Raw genomic sequence first — 21,933 nt, forward strand, 5'->3', positions numbered from 1 at the left:
GGTGGCAGAGGCCTGCTCCAGCAGCCAGGCAATGCTGCCTCCCGCACCCAGCAGCCATCCTCAGCTGAGTCCAGCACTCAAGGGACCATTGGACTCCAGCCACAGGGTGCATGTGGTGCCACCAACCCCAAGGTCAGCTCAGCTCTTTCCCATCCTCCCAGGACCCCTGATGCCTGGGAACCCCCTGGACACCACCCAGCTGTGTCCTTTAACATCTCAGTAATGGCAACCTGAGGCCCAAAGTAGCGTGGTCAGTGCATGTCTCATCACTGTCACCTTGTCACAACAGATATTTAACATCCCGTATCCAAAATTTTTGGTGCTTGGTGTATGCCTCTTCGGATTATAATTGGCAGCGTTTAGCAGATACCCCCTGCCCCAAGTCTGTCTGGTGTGGCCAGGCAGCAGCCCAAAGATGGCTCGGGGGCTTGTCACTACACAGGACATCGACACAGCACTTCCTGGCAGCCTGCTCCTGCCACTCTCCCAAAACTGGCTGCAGGGAGAGGACAGGCCAAGTGCAAGTACTACCATTGCCAAGGGCTCTTCCATCACAAAGCCAGAACCCCCTCAGGGCCCACTGGTTTGAGGATAGAAAGGGACATATTTACTTATGAGCACATGTTTGCAATAAGGGAACAAAGCTATAGGAAGTGAGAAGAGAACACACTTGTATGGTTATCCTTGACAATAGGACACCACTTCACCCAGTCAAGCACCTCCTTTAATTTGTAAAACTGACTAATTAATTTTCCAACCACCTAGCAAAGCCTGGAGGGTCCTTAGAGTGACACTTCTCTCGTTCAGGAAGGCTGCTCAAATCCCCCAAGAGGCACCTGCCCAGCGCCCGGCAGCCACCCATGCCCTGACTCTGAGGGAGAGAGCAATTGTCTGCAAACCCCGCCTGGGGACTGCCCTGGCTAAGGCAGACAATACAAAAGGGGAAGAAGCATCCAGCCCAGTTATGTCTTGTTCTACCTATTCTCCAACAATTCTTCTCCTCTTCCTCCCAGTTTGGTGTTGGTACAGCCTGCTGGGAACCATTTTCCATGGAAAGGGCACTACTAGCAAAGTAAGTTTTTTCCATAAGGCCTCAGAAAGTGGAGGTGCCTTAGCAAAATTTAAATAAATAAATAAATAAATAATACTTCAAAACCAATGCAGCCTGCATTGCTAGAACACAACAGCCATTTCCTTTTCTCTACAGTTCCCAGGCTGGGAGAAGTGCTGATTTCCAGCAGAGAGAGGTGCATTTTCTGCTTTGAATCCCAATGTGCTGGCCAAGGACAGCTTGCAATTCACAGCTAGCTCAGTAGTCCCAGCAAAACAAAATATCAATCCTTCACTTCATGCAGATGTTTAGTCTGTGCTTAAAACCAGCCTTTGCACATTCTGGCCCTTTGAAGAGAAAAGGGATGGGGCAGATCACACTTTAACATTACCATGGGTTGGGTGGCAGGGGAGCACAGAAAGTGCAAGTCTCTGCATTGTGACTGCACATCACAGCCTCTGCTTTGTGGATGGAAAAGACACTGGAGATTTGTAAGACTATAAAATACAAGGAGGAACAATTTTTCCATCCCATTGTGAGTGTTTTCTTGCCAGACTCCAAAGCAGCAGTAATATTTCAGCTCTTACAGAGACAGATTTAAAAAATGGCATTTTTTTTCCAAAGTTCACTGAAGCCGAGAAAGCCACAATGCTTGTCAGGAGGCACTAAAGATAGCACGTTATTTGTCATCATTCTTTAATCAAATAATCCCAGTCATATTTTCAAACACAGGCAGGGAGCAGACCTCTTGAGAGACACCATATCTAAACAGATTAGGTGACTAAATCCCACTCATGTTAGCCATATCTTCAGCACTGAGGAAGTTCACCTTCCTGGCCAGTGTCCGGGCACACACCTGGGCATCAGCATCCATCCATACATCCAAGGGAGAGTTCATCCCAGAGCCACAGAGCCAGCTCCCTGGCTGTTGGGCTGTGGCAAGCTCAAACCACATCCTGTCCTCTTCCTCCTGGCCACAGAAAACCCTCCAGAGACCTCCACTGGGAGCAGAAGGCTGTGCTGGTGCCAGGGGTGGGGATGGTGCAGCAGGGCAGCAGCTGTCCTCACTGTGTCCCAGCACTGTGAATCAGTGGCAGTTTGAAAAGAGGAACAAGCAACAAAGCAGAAAAGCGTGTCTTGGATTAGATTAAGAGGACGCCATTCTCCTTGGTGATGACCTACACCTACAGGCCATGGAAAACACAGCTGAGGTCTCGGTCCCTTTCTCTTCCAGCAGCTTCTCCTTCAGTCAGGGAGTCTCTGCGTGACCCACAGAGAGCTCAAGTCTGGCTCCGGGTGCAGCGTGATGGAGATGCTGGCCCAGCAGGCTGGGCTCTGAGGGCAATGCAGTCTGGTTGCATAAACCCCACGGATCCAAAGTCTGCAGGCGTGGGCGATCAGTCTGACTTTAAACAAATCCAGGACTGGGAGCCTCGGGGGTATAAACAGGGCATCGCAGTCCCAAGAAATTATAGGATATAAAATGCAGTAATAAATGTTGGGTTCTCTCATCTTTTTGCTTCTGAGCCGCTTGGTGGTGGTGGTGGTCGTTGATTAAGAATTTGTGCTGCAAGTAGAGGTTAACAAACAAAGCCCCAAAGTCCTTGTTGATGAACTAGCATTAGACAAGGCCTGCCCAGAAAGCTTCCATTTAGAAGATGCATTTGAAGGCTTTGTTTTCTGTAACCACATCAGCTAGAATATTTATTTTTAATAAAGCGTGCTGGGAGGAGGCATCTGCAGTCACACAACTCTGGGATCTGGGGCTCTTACACTTCAAATTTTGGGAGTAACCTAAAAACAGAGAGGTTGGCCACATTGCAACCCACCAGCATTTACAAACCTTCTTCCTCTAAGGCAGTGAGGGAGAACAAACTGCAGGGGACAAACTGGACACCAGCAGCTACTTTGAACTTGTGAGCTGGGAACTGACTGGAAAGGTCTGTGTTGAGGACAGACAGTGGGAAAAGCTTCTGGCCCAGCTGGCCCTGCTCATTCTTCTTTGAGCACCATTTCTCTGTTGTTTTCTCCTCAGATGACCTCGATGCAGATGACCTCCAGCTGGATCTTGAGGAATCAAAGCTGCACCCCACTATTCAGTGCACCCCAAGCCCCGGTGAGCAATCAGAGAAGCCTTTGCTTTGAATAAATCTGGGTTCTTTTGAGCTTCTCTAAATCCCCAGAATCGCACGACCCTTCCTGCAGTGTCTCACAGATGTGCAGATCAGAAGCCTGAATGGTTGGGCTCTGGCCATTCTGGGGACAAGTGAGGAGCTCCCATCTCCCACTCAGAGGTAGCTGCCCTCCAAGGAGAGGACAAGGTCATGGTATCCCTGAACAGGAATCCCAGGTATCACCAGCTCCTCCATCCACCAACCTGCCTGCAGAAGAGTCTGGCTCTCAAAAATTTCCTGTTCCCTTGCGAGACTTAGACTTTGCTCTGTCTTGGCCAGCCCAGAATACTGCATGACAAGACCTTGTCTTTGTTCTCCTGATCGCACTTGCAGCACTGCAAATTGCAGGGGTACCTCACTCTGTTTCCTGCGGGAAGGAGCAAAGGGAGATGCCAGCAGCCACAGGCTGGCTGGGACACAAGGAAGCTGCCTTCTGGTTTTGCCCCCATTCACAGCTCAGTGGTGTCTTACACAGGCACAGTTGGAAGCTGGAGAGGCCTGGCTCCATCCAGGCAGCTGTAGGACACCAGCAGAGACAGAGTTTTCGCCATTTGTCCCACTGAGTTAGCTGCAAAATAGGCAAAAGGAAGAAGATTTTAGCAGAGAGCATGCCGTGCTACCTGGGTACAGAGGTGCTGGCTCGCTGAGGAAAGCCAGCTAAAGTTGTCCACCCACTTGAAGCTGAGCAAGATTTCTCGATCTCCTCTAATTTCTTTTGCTCTCTACCACCTAAAACTTGGCTCGACCTGTTTCTGGTTTTGCTGAGCTCCCGCCCTGAGCCCCTCATTTTAACAACCAAATCCCTCCCAGGGGCAACTCTCTCTCATTGCACAGTCTCTTCCCCCTTTCTTCTTTTTCCTTTGTCAAACAGCATCCACACCAGTCCCCTTTTTACCCCACCACGACCTCCCCCTTCTTCCTATGTCCATCCTCCACCATTCTTTCTCCTGACATTTCTCCATGTTCTCCTTGCCCAGGCCACTCTGTCCCTTCCCTGCCACTCCAACTCTCTTCTTCTCTTCCCTCTGTTCTTTCTCCCTCCTGCTCTAACACTTCATCTCATCTTGGCCATCTCCTCTGTGCAGAGGTCATTCATGCAGAAACAATAAGACACCACTTAGCCAAGATCTTGAGTACAAGGGCAGAGGTTGGCAATTGTCAGAGCTGGACGCAGCATCCTGGCATCTCTCGCATATCTCCACAACTCTAAGATCCAAGGGGTACAATCAGAAGGAGCAGCTAATGGCAGAGGGGCCCAAATGCCAGGCTGAGACCAGGATTGTTAGTGGGTCTGGAGTCCCACAGAAATGTGGGACATTATGGTCATGAGTTCCTTTGGACAAAGGCCCACTTGGAGCTCAGACTCTACCCCATTGAACAGGATTCATCACAGGGCAGGTGTGGGACATGGGAGCAAAAAGGCTTCACCAGGCCCCGACCTTTTTATATTTTAGGAGCTCTGATAAGTTTGCCATTTCTCACATTTCACATACAACCTCTCCCTGTGCCTCATTTCTGCCCTGGACAAGATCTGAGAGGAGGAGACGATGAGCATGCCAGAGGCAGAGCAGTGTGGGTACAAGAGCATGGGGGAGCTGGGACCAAGTCAAGAGGCAGCACTGATACCATCCTGATGCAGAAGAGAATGTTGTAAGCTCCTTTCCAGCCCTCGGCATTCAATAGGCAAGGGGTTGGTGGGGCCAGAAGAGGGCTGTGACCTGGCCACTGCTCTAATCAGCACCACTAGAGCAAAGCGGTATAATCTGGGTTTAACTTCGGGGTTTGTTTTCTTCCAGGTCCATTCAAGCCTTGCGATCACTTGTTTGAGAGCTGGATCATCCGCCTGGGAGTGTGGGTCATCGTTCTGGTCTCGGTGCTCTGCAATGGATTGGTCATTCTGGCTGTCTTTGCCTCTCCCAGCTACCTCTCTCCACTTAAGTTCATCATCGGGTCCATAGCTGGAGCCAACATGCTGACCGGCATTTACTGCAGCATGCTGGCTCTCGTCGATGCCCTGACCTACGGCCAGTTTGCCAAATATGGCGCCAGGTGGGAGACTGGCACAGGCTGCAGGGTGACAGGGTTCCTCTCGGTGTTCGCCTCCGAGGCTGCCATCTTTCTGCTGACGTTGGCGGCCATGCAGTGCAGCATTTCAGTCTCCTGTGTGCGGGGCTATGGAAAGTCACCCACCTTAGGCAAGGTCAAGGCTGCTGCCTTTTGCTGCCTGTTGCTGTCCTCTGTGGCTGCCGTTCTGCCTCTCTTCTCCATTGGGGAATATGGAGCATCCCCTCTCTGCCTCCCATACCCCATCCCAGATGGGAAACCCGCCACCCTGGGCTTCACTGTGGCCTTGGTGATGACAAACATGCTCTGCTTCCTGACTATCACGGGCACCTACATACGGCTCTACTGCAACCTGCTGAAGGGGGAGTTCAGCGCTGTCTGGGACTGTGCCATGGTCAAGCATGTGGCCTGGCTGATCTTCACCAACTGCCTCCTCTACTGCCCAATGGCCTTCCTCACCTTCTCCTCCACACTCAACCTCCTCCTCATCACCCCAGAGGTCATCAAATCTGTCCTCCTTGTGGTCCTGCCTCTGCCCGCTTGCCTGAACCCCTTGCTCTACCTGCTCTTCAACCCCCACTTCAGAGATGACCTCCGCCTGCTGAGGCAAAAGGGCCAGGACAAGGGGAGATATCCCCAGTCCTGCAGGGCTGATGACATGGAGAAAAGTTCCTATGACTCCACCCAGGCTCTGGTGAGCTTCTCTGACATTGACCACATATTCGAGACACCTGATTCCCTGGGAGTACACCCCATACTCGACAGCTACAGTTTCCCCTCCATGACGCTTGTCCCCTGCCAGCAAAGGGTGGGCACCAGGAGGAAGGAGAAGGGCTTCTCTGAGCATTGTCCCTGCCTCAATGACAATGAGGTGCTGATCGCTTCAGAGAGCCGAGACCCAGCTGGCAGCAGCCTCCGGATAGCCTTCTTCTCCTCCCCACCCACGCCGCCCTACACGTCTCACTTATAAATTTCCTCTGAGTAGCCATGCCAAACAGCCCCACACCACACACTGAGGACCAGCCCCAGTGCCAGGTGGCCAAGCAAGGTGACAGCAGGCTGCTCCATGTAAAGCACCAGTACAACCCATCCACCCACACCCCCCATCATACCTACCTGTGCAACCGGCACCACTCTGCCAGCTGCCACTCACCTGGAAGGGCGCAGACTGAGCTCCAGATACTCAAGGCTGGCCATGGGAGGAGAAAAAGCCCTGTGCGAGTCTTTCTCTTGCTAGGGAATTCCTGGGAGAGAGCCCCACCAGCTGAGGAGATGGGTCAAGGAGACCCTCCTCATCATCATCCTACAGCATCACAAGCCAGGAGGAGCCTCCAGCAAAGCCAAGCATGTCCTCTTAAGGCAGAGACGTCTTAGCAAGCAAAAGCCATTGCTCTGTGGCAGAAACACATGGAAATGGCCAACTGCAATGACGTGGCTACCCTTGTCCTCCAGGGTCCTCTGCAGATCCCATAGACCCCTGGAAATGGGTTTGTGTCTGCCCCACACCATCAACAGGAAAAGCAGAGGAAGTGGGTTAGAAGCAGTGTATCTATGTGTGCACCTGAGGTTTGGACAGCCTCTGTTTTGGGAGGCTCTGCTTCATCCACTGGGAGCCTCATGGGTTAGGCAGGACCCCCACTTTCAGATGATACCAGGAGCTGGGGACATTCAACCCCTCTTTCAATCTGGCCCACGGTCTCTAACAAGGGGTCTCTAAACCCTAAGGCAAACACCAAATCCAGAGACCGCCCTGGAGAAATGTACATGCTTTGCCTGGGGTCACTCAGCAGCACCTGGCCAGGGTGCCCAAGGGGACACCGGGCTCCCACAACCTTCATTGGTCCTTCCACCTTCGCACGCTGCAGCACACCCGGGGCACTCCTGCCTGTAGCCACCGGCTCCTGGTCAGGCACACTGGAAATGGGATCTGGCTCCCTCACTGCCCCCAAACCTCACTCCTGGAAGAGGCTGTTGCTTCTTGGGTACACGTCCTCCATGCAGAAAAGCCATTTTGGTGGCTGCATTTTCCCTCCCCTATTTTAAGGGCAACTCGTGTAGACAGAGGGAACAGAAATCAGCCTTGTGGAATGATGGCTTCAGGAGGACACAGGCCACTGGGAACAGTCTCAAATTCACTCCCTGCAGCTCAGGGATCTCCCAAATCCATCCTCTCCATCGTAAACCCTCCCACTGCTGCCCAATGCAGCAGGGAGCGCGCGGGCCCCGGGCAAAGCTTTGGTTCTGCTGACATTACTGCAGCTGTATAAGTCGTTCATTCTTATGAGATAATAAATGAGCCCTGTTGCTGACCAGTGGCTGGCTTCTGTCTTCTTGCATGTGAAAAGCACCTTGCTGGTCATTCAGTGGCTGGCTGGCTGGCTCTCTCAGCCAAACCAGGCTGCTGCTGCTTGGATGCTGTCTGCATTGCTTGAGTGAGGACTGGGAAATTGTGTTGTGTCCATACAACCTGGCACCATCCTCCTCACCCGCTTCTTCAGAGGGGAGACCCAAACCACCTGCCTTTACGCAGCAGAATTATATCACCAGTGGCCCTCTCCAGACCCCATAGACCACCTGGCTGCATCCCTGACCTTGGCTGCATCCGTTTGAGTTCATGAGCAGGACAGAGTCTGCTGCATAAAAGTTTAAGGACATCATATAACAGGGTCTCCCACACAAAGACAGACTCCCAGCCAGGGTCTAGGTCTGCTTCCCTTCTCTTCACGTGAGACCCGCAGCCTTATCTCAAGAAAAACTTGAGAGATCATCAGGAAACCAGAGGAATGAGATCCAAAGCTTAGAGAAGAGGATAAGAACCCCAAATTTAGTGACAAATCCAAAGCTCTGCTATGGAGTCTGGGTAGGAACTACAAAAAATAAGCCCTGTTGTCATACTTGAATCCTGATCTAGACTTCTGATATCCTGTGATATCAGTATCTGTGATACTCAAAATCAGTTCTCATGCTTGCCTCATTAAAAACACTGAACCATTTTCGTCCATTTCCTTTGGGGCTGCTCATGTGAACGTGACTGGGAAAGATTCAGAGATAGTTCCATTTGCAGAAATAAAATGCTTCTTCAGAAGTGGGTTTATACATCCCCAGCAGAAATTCAAATTCCCCAGCACATACCCTAACTCCATAAGGAAATCCCTAATTATAAGGCACCCCAAAATAAACCCCACTGACATTGACACAGTGAGCACCATTACAAGTCAAAGACTAACCGCAATGCTCTCTTACCTGAAATCCCCTGCACTGCTGCCAGAAATATTCATGCCATGGTAGCAGGCATTAAGGGATCGAAACGAACACTTGATAAATATCTGTCCCGAACGGATGGAGTGCGTGAGCTCTCCACGGGCATGGCCATCAGGGAACAGTCACACAACAGGACAGCAGGAGCTGAGCAGCACTTGGGACAACAAAAGCAGAATGCTGCATGGTCAGTGTAGCAGAAATTGAGTCCCCAGTTGTCCCAGCTAGTAGGTAGCGTTCCCAAAATGCATGGATATTATGTACACTTCCTACACACAGGTCAGTGTGCATGGACAGGCTGCCACAGCCGGAGAGACTGTGCTGTAGAGCCAACAGCTTCCTCTTGGGATTACATGAATTACAGCCCTCATCCAACCTGCCTGTCCCTTATACAATCTCAGTTTAGCTGGGCACATCCCCCTGTGATGTTGTCAAAGGTGTCTCAGGTGGTGACCACCACAGGATAGACCAACTGGCAAACAGCATTACAGACAACCTTCATGGGTCTGAACACAGAGGAACACCTGAGTCTGAGTTCAAGGCTGGCAGGAGTCTGGCACTACCAGCTTTCCAGTGCTCATTGCTCATCACATCTGGAGCTAGATAAAAAGGAGGAAGAGCATCTGAGAGTACCCAGCCTGGGAAGAGACAATGACAGGGTTGATGCAGGCACAGACACTGTCGTTCCCAAGGGCAATAACATTTCCCCAGGAAACTTCATTGCAGGTCTGGGTAAAAGCCCTCTGGAGTACGTGGGCCCCTAGTAGTCATTGTGGGACTCCCCACCCCCTCTCTCACAGACAAGCAATGGTCAGCAGCCCGGCTGGTCCTGTCTGTGCTAGAGCACAGGACAGCACAGCAAAGTCCAGCTGAGCCCTACAGCACCTTGCTCCATCCCTCAGAGCATTCACAGTAGGTGCTGCTCATGCACATCCTGACCATTAGTGGCTGCTCACCCATAATCCCTGCTTCACCCTATCTTCTACCTGACTTGCGTCTTCAGGCACACACCTGGAGGGTGGCCCTGTGAGAGGGACATTGCCTATGTCAAAGAAGATTGCAGGGCACCTCTGGTCAAAGAGCGACTGAGAGAGCATCAGGCCACCTCAAAGGGCTTTGAGCCCAGAAAACAGACACACTGTAAAGCGCAGAAGCACTTCACTGCTGGTCAGTGGAGAACCTTTTCCCATCAAGGGTCCATAGGCTGCCTTCCAGGAAGCTCTGGTGAAACAGTAACCCCTCAAAGCCTGTGCCTATCTCATGGCAACCCAGGAACTGTCTATACCAAAAAGAAGAAAACTACTGGGTACAGATCCCGCTTGATGCACCAGCCAGAACCTTCTTTTCTACCCTACAAACCCAGCTCTCATCAGGCTCAGAGTCCTTCATCACAGTATTTCTGCACAGGCCAGTCTTCTGGCTTAACTGAGTATAAGTGTGTGTTGGAGCAGGGATGAGACCTGTGCCCTCTGCTTCCCCAGGGCCATGTGGAGCCCCTCAGACCCCATTTAGAGCAAATGCACCCTGAAGCCCTCTCTGAGCTGTGGACCTGGCAAGATTAGTAAGAGGAAAGGAGGGAGCGTAAACACATAGCATGATCTGTCCTGGCCCACGGAGGTACCTGAGAAACAGTGAGAGATTGCGGATCTGCAGAGCAGCAGGAAACAAAACCCAGCATCATCCTCTCTGCTATTGCAGGCCATAAATCCAGAGTATGAACTCTGGCAAATGCTCATTAAAGAGCCTTTCATCACAACTCTAAATGTTCACATGGCTTTCTACCCTACCAAACACTAAATTAAATAATTAGTAAAAAAGAAAAGTAAAAGCAATCCTACAACACTCCATCTCCCTTCTTAGTGGACGGTTTGGTACTTACTGGTGCCAGGCTGAGCACCTTCAGGCAGCTTAGCCCTCTGCCAGTCATTAGGTACCTGAGGGTAACCCTGCTGCTCCACAGGCAACACAACCAGCCTGGGTTACCCAGTCCTATGGGTAATCAGGAGCCAGCTTGGACTATGTAAACCACTGTTGGTCAACCAACAGAGGTGTGAAATGACCTCAGCAAGCCCAGAACAGAAGGAAGTTCTTGTTCCCCATCCTCCACCAGCAAAGACTCATGAAGCTGCTCTTCTGCCTTCTGGGCTAAGCTTTGGCAGTGAGATACAACACTACCTGGAAACCTCCCTTCCAGATGATCCTCTTCAAGGCCATCAAATGGGTCTCCAAAGAGCAACCAGAGGTCCTTGAGGCATCGTGAGCTCTCTTCATTGGAGACAAGGCTCTCCTGCATTCCAGGAGATGTATGCAACTAAGAGAGTGAAAGAGAACTTTAAGGCTGGCCCTATTCCCCATAGCAAGATTGCTCCTGGTTGGAAGAGGTCTGGCTGTCACACAGCCTCGAACAGTAGCTAGTGAATTACATCTCATGGCTGGACAAGTGGAGCTGGTTTGTGAGTCCCAATGCAGTAAGGCTGCAGCTCTGTCAGTGTGATCGACTGGGTTGGCAATCCCCCCCATTCAGCTGGTGGTCCTGGGGCCCCTCTGACACACAGAGGTTTGTTTCCAGGAGCTGATGGTGGCACGCTTTGCAGGCACTGCCTCCAACAGCCTGAGTGAGCAAGAGGGCACAGAGGTGGTGGGACACATTGGAAGGGAGGAGAATGAGACCACAACGCCTTATGGGTTACATTTTGGCTGATGGGGCGTATGCCAGGCATAGGCCCTCTGGGTAGTTGGATGACATGTGGAGCTGCTCTGGAAGCCATTGTCGGGGCTGGGCACCTTTGAGGTTTCCCCTGCACGTCAGCAAGGCACTGGCAGGACACCCTGAAGGGGAGAGACAGCATGTTTCAGGGAGGATTTTGGCCCTGAGGGACCCGGAAGCATTGTCTAACAGGACAATGCAGAGGCAGTTTGTAGGCACTCTCAGATGTCAATTTTTCACTTGTCCAGCCCTCACAGCCAGTGAAGCAAGCACCCTATGGTATTATTTTTTTCAATCTTATTGTTTTTTCCACCAGTGTTGTGATTTCTGGAAGCCTGGGCCATGATTTCGAGCTCTTAGGATGGCAGCACTGCCACAACCATGGGAATGTAAATGATGAAAAGCAAGCTCTACATGGGATTGCAATATCTGGTGCTAGCCTCCCTGGAGGCCAGAGAAAAACAGAGACATTTTGGAGAATGCAAGCCCATCTTCATGAGTGAAATAGACCACACGTCAAGTCTGGCAGCTGACCAAAGCACTTTCAGGTTATACGCTGAGCTACCAAAAGGTTAATGTTTTTTCCTTACTCTCCAGTGATATAAAACCATATTCATATTTTCAGACACTTTTTTCCAAACATGCCGTAAGGACCATTACTGTTTGAGACCTAACTGGGAACTTAGGCTATTTTATTCCCAGGAGATCTGCTGATTTGAGCTCCTGGAAGCACCACCAAGGTATTTCATCTCAACTTGTCTGTGAATATTTTGTTAACTGTAATTCCTGCTGGATCTTCCCCCTGCCATCCAGACCCAATATTTCTCCATATGAACAATGCACTTCCAGCCCTGCATCCCCATGCATCTCTTCCATCACAGACCCCAGGAAGAGTTTGTTGGCTGGTGTAGGCACAGATAGTCCAGAGCCAAACCATCAGGGGAAGCAAACATATTGGCTTTCATTCTCAAAGCGAAAGAAAGACCTTGTGATCTTCGATCTCCACTGGCCATGGTGCAGGTTTCCCTTATATCTGCTGCATTCCATGGTCCCTGTCAGAGTTTCAGGATAAAGCAGTCAAAGATGGGCAGGCTGGCACAGAAAAAGGTGAGATCTGATGAATAATCTCATGGAAGACTTTTAACTACAAGGCACACTGGGTTTGACCCCAAACAGAGCAGGGAGCTAGGGCAGAGGCATGGATGCCTCATGGCATCCTGTGTTGCCAATGAAGTGACACAGCACACTTCACTCCTCCTCTGCTGTGTAGATGCCACACTGCTTTCATGCAGCAGAGAACTAGCTGTCCTATGCACTTAGAGCCTGCAGGCATGAGTTCAGTGACCACATGTTCCTAGGAGAGCAGTCAAAGCCACAGATGCATCTGAAATCTACCTTGCTTCCAGCTGTATGCTTTCTATGCCCAGGGGAGGGAGAGGCACCACTTTGAAAGGTGATAGGCAGCAGCATGGTGCAGAGGAGGCAGGTTTGCAGCCGTTGAGGAGTTAAGAGTTTGTTCTGGTTCCTCTGGGAATGCCAGTACAGTCTGTCACTGCTATGCTGGGAAGTATTCTGCTGGGAAACACAAGTATTCTGGGAAGTATTCTGCTAGATTTCTTAAACCTTGGATGAAAACAAAGTATGTGCAAAGTCTCTCCAGTTATGTTTCAAGGTACCAGTAAACTTAAAATCCTTGTTCATTGTCTTCTCTTCAGATGTATCTAGGATGTCATTGTACAAGCAACTGCCAAGTTGATCCTTAGAAAAAATCACAGGAAAAAGTGAGTTCTCAATATGAAAAGCCAGCCTGGAAAAACAAAAAAGCTCCAGATACCTTGCAATTAGTGAGGAAGAATCACACCCAAATACTGGCCAGTCATAAACTGAGTCAAACACCTTCACCTCTTCTGTGGCACCTCTCCCGAGATCCACAGGGTTTAAAGAATTAAGGCTTGGCTGGGGCAGAGGGTCACTATCTCCAATCCTAAAGGGCACCTAAGGGACAGATATTAACAATGCACAGGTGCTTAAAGATGCAGAAAGACATGTTTTCTGAAGCACTTTGGTATTTACTTATAATTGGAAACAAACATCTCAGATTTGTATGACTGCTAGTAAGGTCTCAATGTGGAGTCAATAATAGAGGGAGCTGGGGAATGCTACAACATGCTCTTTTCTTTCCCTGATATTCACTGGGATATGCCCTTTCTGCAGCTCTACAGGGAATCAAGCAGCAGTCCCCACCTGGGACTGGAGTTCCATTTGTCTTTGTTCACTCAAGACAGTCGGTGTGTATGTAAGAATGCAGACAGCACCTCAACACCAGAACTACTCCAGCTAGGGCACTCTGCCCTTTAAATACTGGATGTACTCAAGACACAGAGAAAGTAGTATGTACCTCCACATGGGCTAGCCAGCTTCATGGAATTGTTAGAGTTGGAAGGGACCTCTAGAGACCATCCAGTCCAACTCCCTGCCAAAGCAGGGCTGCCCAGAGCACATCACTCAGGAGCATCCAGGTGGGGCTTGAAGATCTCCAGAGAAGGGGACTCCACACCCTCCCTGGGCAGCCTCTTCCAGGGCTCTGCCACCCTCACCCGAAAGAGGTTCTTCCTCTTATTTGAGTGGAACTTCCCATGTTCCAGCTTGTGCCCGTTGCCCCTCGTCCTGTCACTGGGAACCACTGAAAAGAGTCCGGCTCCATCCTCCTTCAACCCACCCTTTAGATACTTGTCAGCATTAATAAGGTCTCCCCTCAGTCTTCTCTTCTCCAGGCTAAAGAGCCCCAGCTCTCTCAGCCTTTCCTCATCAGGGAGATGCTCCAATCCCTCCATCATCTCTGTTGCCCTACGCTGGACTCTATCCAGTAGTTCCCTGTCCCTCTTGAACTGGGGAGCCCAGAACTGGATGCAGGATTCCAGTTGTGGCCTCACCAGTGCAAAGCAGAGGGGAACAAAGGCCTCCCTCGACCTACTGGCCACACTCTTTCCTACACAGCCCAGGATTCCATTGGCCCTCTTGGCAACCAGAGCACGTTGCTGACTCATGGATAATTTACTACCTACCAGGACCCCCAGATCCTTCTCCTCAAAACTGCTTCTCAGCAGGTCCATCCCTAACCTATATTGGTGCCTGGCATTCTTCTTCCCCAGGTGCAGGACCTTACATTTGCCCTTGTTGAACCTCATGAGGTTCTTCTCTGCCCAGCTCTCCAGCTTGTTCAGGCCATGCTGGGTGGCAACACAGCCCTCTGGAGTGTCAGCCAGCCCTCCCAGTTTGGCATCATCAGCCAACTTGCTGAGGATACACTCTGTCCCCTCGTCCAGGTCATTGATAGATATGTTGAACAGGACTGGACTGAGTTTTGACCCCTGGAGGACACCACTGGTTACAGGCCTCCAACTCAACCCTGCTCCATTAATCATAATCCTCTGAGTTCTGTCACACAGCCAGCCCTCAGTCCACCTCACCGTCCCCTCATCCAGCCCACACTTCCTCAGTTTCCTAATGAGGATGTTACGGGAGACAGTGTCAGAAGCCTTGCTGAAGTCAAGGTAGATGACATCTGCTTCTCTCCCCTCATCCAGCCATCCAGTTATGACATCATAGAAGGCTATCGGGTTGGTCAAGCACGATTTATCCTTGGTAAATCTGTGTTGACCACTTCCAATAACTTCCTGTTCTTCAATGTGTTTGGCGATGACATCCAGAACGAGTTGCTCCATTACCTTCCCAGGGATGGAGGTGAGACTAACTGGCCTGTAGTTCCCTGGGTGCCCTTTTTGAAGACTGGCGTGATATTGGCCTTCCTCCAGTCTTCAGGCACCTCTCCTGTTCTCCATGACCTCTCAAAGATGATGGAGAGTGGCCCAGCAATAACATCTGCCAGTTCTCTCAGCACTTGCAGGTGCATCCCGTCAGGGCCCATGGACTTACAGATGTCCAGTTTGGCCAAGTGGTCTCTAACCCGGGCCTCCTCTACTGAGGGAAAAAAAAGAAAAGAAGGCATTCAGTAACTCTGTCTTCTCTGTGTCTTCCACCACTAGGGGGTCCATCTCATTAATCAGTGGGCCTACATTTTCCCTGGTCTTCCTTTTTTTATTGACACACTGAAAGAACCTCTTCTTGTTTCCTCATGCCAGAGACACAGAGCTCTCAAAATCCTCTTGAATTGCTGATCGCTTGATGGAAGCTAGGAGTAAGTGCATCTCTGAGAGTTCCCAACTCTCAGCTTTCATCTGGTTCTCAGGCACAACAAGGATGAAGAAAGTGCACTGCATTAGCTACCTGTGGCAAGTATTGCTCAGAAGCAGCAGGTGATGTCTCATTCCCTCCAGAAGTGAGGAACAGCAGTTTAAGTGCTTCCTCGAACAGTGTGAGGGGAAGAGCGAAGCACTAATCTCTTGCCTGGCGCAGCAAGAGCCAAGACTATAAACTGTGCTGAACCGCAAGCTAGGGGAACATTCTCCTCTCCCTCTTCCTGAGAAAGGAAGAAAATTAGTCTCTGCTGCCCTGTGTAGAGTTGGGCTTACTCACAGCCTTAGTGCAGAGCAGTAACCAAGCCTTCTCAGTACAGAACAAAGGGGATAAGGGATTTCTTTACGGCATCCAACACTGTTAGAGAGAGGACACAAAACTGGATTAGATGGCAAACTTATCTCATGTTCTTTCCACAGCTGCCCTCCCAGGTCAACCCATGACACATCTTTTTTTTTTTTTTTTTTCCAAAATGTTGGACTTTTTCTGGCATCCACAGCAGCTCAACAAGCACGGTTCCACTTGCCATGACTGGTATCTCAGCACTGTGAAATATCAGAATCCAGTGATGCCAGTCTTATTTACAAGTATATATTAACTTGTGAAGGGAGCTATATTGGTGGAACATCAATGTTAGGAAACCATAAGAAACAAGAAATAGAATGGCTTAATTTAAATTACAGCATTCTGTCCCAATTCACCTGAAGGCATTTTGCCCATAGCCCTCATCCTTTTATTTTTCTTTGAGACACAAAAGAGCCACAGATATTCTTGCATTTGGTGTCCAAAGTCAGATCTGATGTTTATGGAGGAGCATGTGACAAGCCGAGGGACATGTAAAGCTTCAGTTAACAGCTGAAAGGTGCCATTTCTGCTGTGAGAACACTAAAAGGAATCAACTCTATGGCAAGAATTCTCCTTCCAGGCTCTTCTGGGACTTAACAGCAATTAAGATATTTACTCAGCATGATGAAATAATCTTCTTTGGATTTGCAACTTCATTATTGATGGCACAGTGTGGCAATGGCTCGGGAAAGGCTGGGACACAGCAGTGCTCTTCACATATATCATGCAGTGAATGTTACCTATGTTGAACTATTGCTAATATCGTATAATGCCATAACTCCAAGAAGGGAAACTAGGCATGCTCTGGACAGGCATATTGGTGTCCAAGACATGGAGAGCAATGGGGCATCTTTTCCCCATAAAAAATATGCTGTTTCATTTCTCATTGCAGTTTCCATCACCCCAAAATAAAAGGGCAGAAATGCCAGGCTGCCAAAGTACTTCCTTTGACAGAATTAAGCAACTGCTCATTCATTTATGACTATCATCACTAATGGACTGTGACAAGCAGGACAATCAGACCCCATTTTTTATTTATTCCTTTTCAAAGTGTTCTGAAACAAAATAAAAATTAAAATAACAACCAAGATCCAACAGGGAACTTGAGAGATGCAGTCTTCACAAGGAATAAAGCACTCTGAAGGTAATGACTAACATCACATCAAAGACAACCACCTAAAACCAGAGGGGACTGGCCAGCAAGTCAGCATCACACATAAACTTTATAAGATCTATTTCTTTAAACCTATTAGCTGATTTTCCTGAAGCATAAATCAAGTTGGCAGCAAAGCCGTCTACAAACTAAACACGCATTTTGCCCTCTTCCTGATGACAGCATTTTCTTTGCTCCGGGAGAGACTGGATTCTTTGAGGTATTGTCTCCCTTCCTTATCCAGTGGCCTGGGATAGTCTTAGAGACAAAGAAAACTTCCAGCCTGTAGGACACAACCCATGGTCCTGATTCTCCCATTGTCCAGCTCAGGGACATCCTCATGCACCACAGCACACTCCCAGCCCGCATGTCCACGTTCTCCTAGCACACTGCAGAGGGACAGGAGGGAAGCAGGGGAGATGCACAGTTGGTCTCATCCTAACATAACTTGACCAGAAACACTGGCGGGCCTGTTGCTTGCATATAACCAAACATGCTTTTTAAAACTTATTACTACAACTTCCCCAGCTAAGTTGTAGGAGAGAGCAAAGGGCCAGGAACTTTGTGAATAGAGACAAAAACTAGCTCCTCCTTTCAAAAACGTCTTCCTACATCCATGTTTACACCATGGCGTGTGGGAAAAACTGATCCTGCATTGCTGCTAGTCTAGAGACATAACACAGCAGCTGCTCCACACCACCTAGGAATTGTTCGAGGTTAATTCTGAATAACAACTAAAACAACAAAAAAGGCTAGTTTCCTTATGGATTATTTCCTGAACCAGGGGAAGAGAGGAGGATGGAGCCAAGTGAGTTGTTTTGGTGGCAATACTGTTAAGGAAACTATAGCCTTCAGCGACACAGCTAAAGTGACCCTAATCCTCAAAGAAAAGGCAGATGTGAAGTTGGGTCCAAATTTGTCATTGAGTTTAAAGGGGTGCCCAAAAGGAGTCCTTGCTCCTACACAGTGCTTCATGGCCCGGCTCTTCCTCTCCTTTGCTTTGCTGCCCCACAATAACAGGCCCAGTCTACAAACAGAAAAACAACTGCACCAAAAATTCTGCAGTTGTTTTAGCTCCAAGCCCTCAGGAAAAAAGCCTTTTATGCTTTTAATTTTTTGTTTGTTTGTTTTTTGTTATTTTTTTTTCTCCTGCATTTTTTTGCCAATTGAATCAATCAATTAAAATAACTGGATTATTTTCCTCTCCCACCTCCTCCAACCCACCTCTTCTCTTTCTTCTTCTCCCATTTAGATCTTTATTTTTCCTCTCTATTTTTTTTTCAAACTTCTGGTTTGGAAAAGTTGCACAGCCAGAGTTACATGTTTCCTTTTGCCACCACACTGAAGACATCTGAGGAGCATAGTGAAGTGAATGTCACCCTGGACACACACATGTTCAGTTACATTAAGGGCAAAGGGGAAAAAAAAAAAACCAAGAAGGAAAAGCAGTTTCCATTTCAGTTTCTAGAGCCTGCCTGGCCTTTCTCTGCCTTGCTGTGAGTGGCCGGTTGTTCAAATCCTTCACCTCTCTATCTCCACTTGGCTGCACCACTTCTCTCCCTGTTTCACCTCAGTCTTCTTTCTGTTAACCGACTCCTGCTACGTACACTTCTTCATCACCCTATGCGAAATAAAATAGAAAACAGAAATAAAACTGTGTTGCATATCTGAAGCTGTGAGGTGTAAGTCAGGAGAGCACAGCTTGGAAGAGTCCAATACTCTCTTTAGACAAATGCTGGTAAATATGGAACATTCTAGAGCCCCTGAGGCTTGCGGTGGACAAGGCTCTTGATCTGACTGTGAGGTGTGTCCTGCCAGAGCCTGTCAGAGACAGAAGCTTTACTGGAATGGGCTGAGGAGATCCATGTCTTAAGGACAGTCAGGCTGAGGTCCTGCATGCTTTGCAGAGAGTGGGAGCAATGATGAGGAAATGCTGACAAGGCTGCACCTTGGCCAATGTGAAGAGATCCTGTGGTTCCCAGGGGAGCAGACGCCCACCAAACAGAGACTGAGATCACAGAATCATAGAACCATCTAGGTTGGAAGGGACCTTCAAGATCATCTAGTCCAACCACCAACCTAACTCTGACAAAAAAAACATCACTAAACCATGTCCCCCAGCACCATGTCAACCCATCTTTTGAACACCTCCAGGGATGGTGCCTCAACCACTTCCCTGGGCAGCCCATTCCAAGGCTTGATAATCCTTTCAACTATTTCCTAATATCCAACCTGAACCTCCCCTGGTGCAACTTGAGGCCGTTTCCACTAGTCCTGTTGCCCATGACTTGGGAGAAGAGACCGACCCCCCTTGGTTACACCCTCCTTTCAGGGAGTTGTAGAGAGTGAGAAGGTCTCCCCTCAGCCTCCTCTTCTCCAGGCTGAACACCCCCAGCTCCATCAGCTGCTCCTCACAAGACTTGTGCTCCAGACCCCTCACCAGCTTCATTGCCCTTCTCTGGACACACTCCAGGACCTCAATGGCTTTTTTGTGGTGAGGGGCCCAGAACTGGGCACAGCACTCAAGGTGAGGCCTCACCAGTGCCCAGTACAGGGGGGCGATCACCTCTCACCACACTGTTCCTGATACAGGCTAGGATGCTGTTGGCCTTCTTGGCCACCTGGGCACACTGTTGGCAATGATCAGCAGCTGGGACCATGAGCACTTGCAGTGCTGGCTGTTCCTGTGGCTGGAGTGGAGCAATGGTCCTTTGTCTCTTACTCCCATCACACAGTGGACAGTAGGAGCCCTCACCTGTCTGCCAGACCTGTGCTGAGCCACAGCACTGAAGCTCAGGTTTTTGGAGAGCCCCTTCTCCCTCAGGTTTATCTGAAAACTCCGGTCTTCAAAGAACAGTGAACATTGTCCCACAAAGGTGAGAAGCCACAGTCAGACATCAGCACATACTACACCACTGCCCTCTTCATACTCCCATGTGAGCAATGAAAGGAAGAAATATTTTGCATCAAAGAAGTTGTACTGCGTGGACAGTTGGCGATTCAGTGTCTCCTCATCTCCCTTATCTGCAGACAGCCTACAGACATCTTTAGCAGCCAGTATCAGGATAGGGGGCAGAGAGCAAAGCCACTGAAGTCTTAAGAGGGGCCTTGTAGGAAGAGGTGTTCGAGAAGCAGACCTCGGGAGGTCTGTGTTCCAGATCACAAGTAACAGATGCTAAATCCTGCCCCCAGGTCACTCACAGAATGTTACCTCTCTACACAGCAGCTCTGGCAGGAGAAATTTCCATTGTTAACTAAAGCCTCTGACTTACCTCCCCAATGCCTGCAGTTGGCTTCTGAGATTTCCCATCACTAGACATCTTTTTGCCAGCATTTAGCAGCAGCTTCTTCCACCTGAAATATCTGATATGCCAATGTCTCAGCTGTGATCAGGAGTAAAGATACAACCTCAAAGTAGTTTCCTCCTTCATAACAGTCCTTAATGACTTTTGCTGTTAACGAGGCCTTGGGGAGTTTATAGTGAAATTAATTGTATCACCAAAGTGAAAGAGAGGGAAAAAAATCAGCATATAGAGTTTTTCATTCTTTTCTGATGGTCTGTGTTCCAAACACTGTGTCCAGGGAAGCAACCCTCACCTCCTAATGCCTCCCACATGTTTAAAAGGAAGGCAGAAATTACAGCTGTCTCACCATGTGCATACCATAGGGTGAGATGGAATTCACCTTCCAGAAACAAATCCTTCCAAGCTGAAAATGCCCCTTTTCACATGACACTTTTGCTCCAGTGAAAATTTCTTAAAGGGGAAAAAAAACATAAATTAGATCTTACCAGAGGTTATGGCTCAGTCAGAAACAGGGAAAGAAGAGGTTAAACAAAGGCTGCTGAGCTGGATGAGATTCATCTTGCCAGACTTAGTGAGTCTGGGCCATTTCATTGTGGGCTGGACAGTTTCCAGATTTGAAAGGGAAAGGAAAAAAAAAAATTGGACCTCATCTAACTCAAGGCACCCAGGTAAGTCCTGCTGGGTGCACACACTCTCCCCAGCAAGCTTGGTGCAACTACCCTCTGTCCTCTCAGCATGGTCCTGTCTCTCCCCAACCAGAAAACCCTCAAATCACACCACAACTCCATTGCTAGTCAGGTCTTGTGCCCCAGATTCTCCATCCTACCAACAGAAATATTTCTTGTGTCCAGCACAGCTGATAAGAATGCAAAGTGTATTGCATGACCCTTCCCAGATTTTCCTGCCATCTTTCATGGATCACTTCAAAGTTTATGGCCACAGTTACACCCCTGAGCACAGGCAACTTTCAAGGTGTCAACAACCTTTCTAGAAGGAGTCTGAGATTTCTACAGTTTTTCTCACTACCTTGCATCAGACAGGAGAGGTTCAGACCTGCATGCCAACCCCAGGAGCAAGACAGCCATTGAAGACAGGCATGTTCAACCTGCCTGGCAAAGCTTTGTGGGGCCTCTGGGTGCACACTTAAATGTCATGGACCTTCAGGACTTAAAAAAATAAATAAATAAATTCCATTGCACTTCTAGCAGTACAGAATATTGAGGAACTTCCATTTTCTGGTGAGTTCATTTTTCCTCTTCAGCATGAGCTCTTATTTTACCAGAACTTCACGGATATGAATTATGGCTTATAGAAACATAGCTCCATAAAACTATAAAAATAAAGCACATTATGGCGGCAATCTTTCCTGCTTAAAAGGCCTCCTATCCACTTCTCACCCCAACAACCACATCACTGCAAGAACATCAACAGCCCCCTTGCATTATTACAGTAAAAAGAAAAAGCCTTGTGGCTGTCATATTTAAACCTATACTAGAGATGGGTGGGTATTACTTTTTTATTCTAGAGGAAGCAGGTGTACAGAATGCAACAGAGAAAACTTTAGAGAAAAAAATTTGCAGATATCTAGGCAAGATTCTCAAAGCACCAGCTTTTTCACC

General features: G+C 48.9%; 1 protein-coding gene across 1 annotated transcript in view; it reads left to right on the forward strand.

The window, feature by feature from the left end:
• LGR6 (leucine-rich repeat containing G protein-coupled receptor 6) overlaps positions 1-7,508 on the forward strand; it is a 151,532-nt gene extending 144,024 nt beyond the window's left edge. The window contains exons 17-18 of the mRNA XM_014946302.1: positions 3,087-3,167; positions 5,022-7,508. Coding sequence (XP_014801788.1) covers positions 3,087-3,167; positions 5,022-6,259 — 1,319 coding nt within the window. The 3' untranslated portion in view covers positions 6,260-7,508. The remainder of the gene's footprint in view (positions 1-3,086; positions 3,168-5,021) is intronic.
• Positions 7,509-21,933: the final 14,425 nt, after the last annotated feature.

Source organism: Calidris pugnax, unplaced genomic scaffold (genome assembly GCF_001431845.1).
Source record: "Calidris pugnax isolate Ruff unplaced genomic scaffold, ASM143184v1 scaffold116, whole genome shotgun sequence".
Classification (NCBI taxonomy): Eukaryota; Metazoa; Chordata; class Aves; order Charadriiformes; family Scolopacidae; genus Calidris; species Calidris pugnax.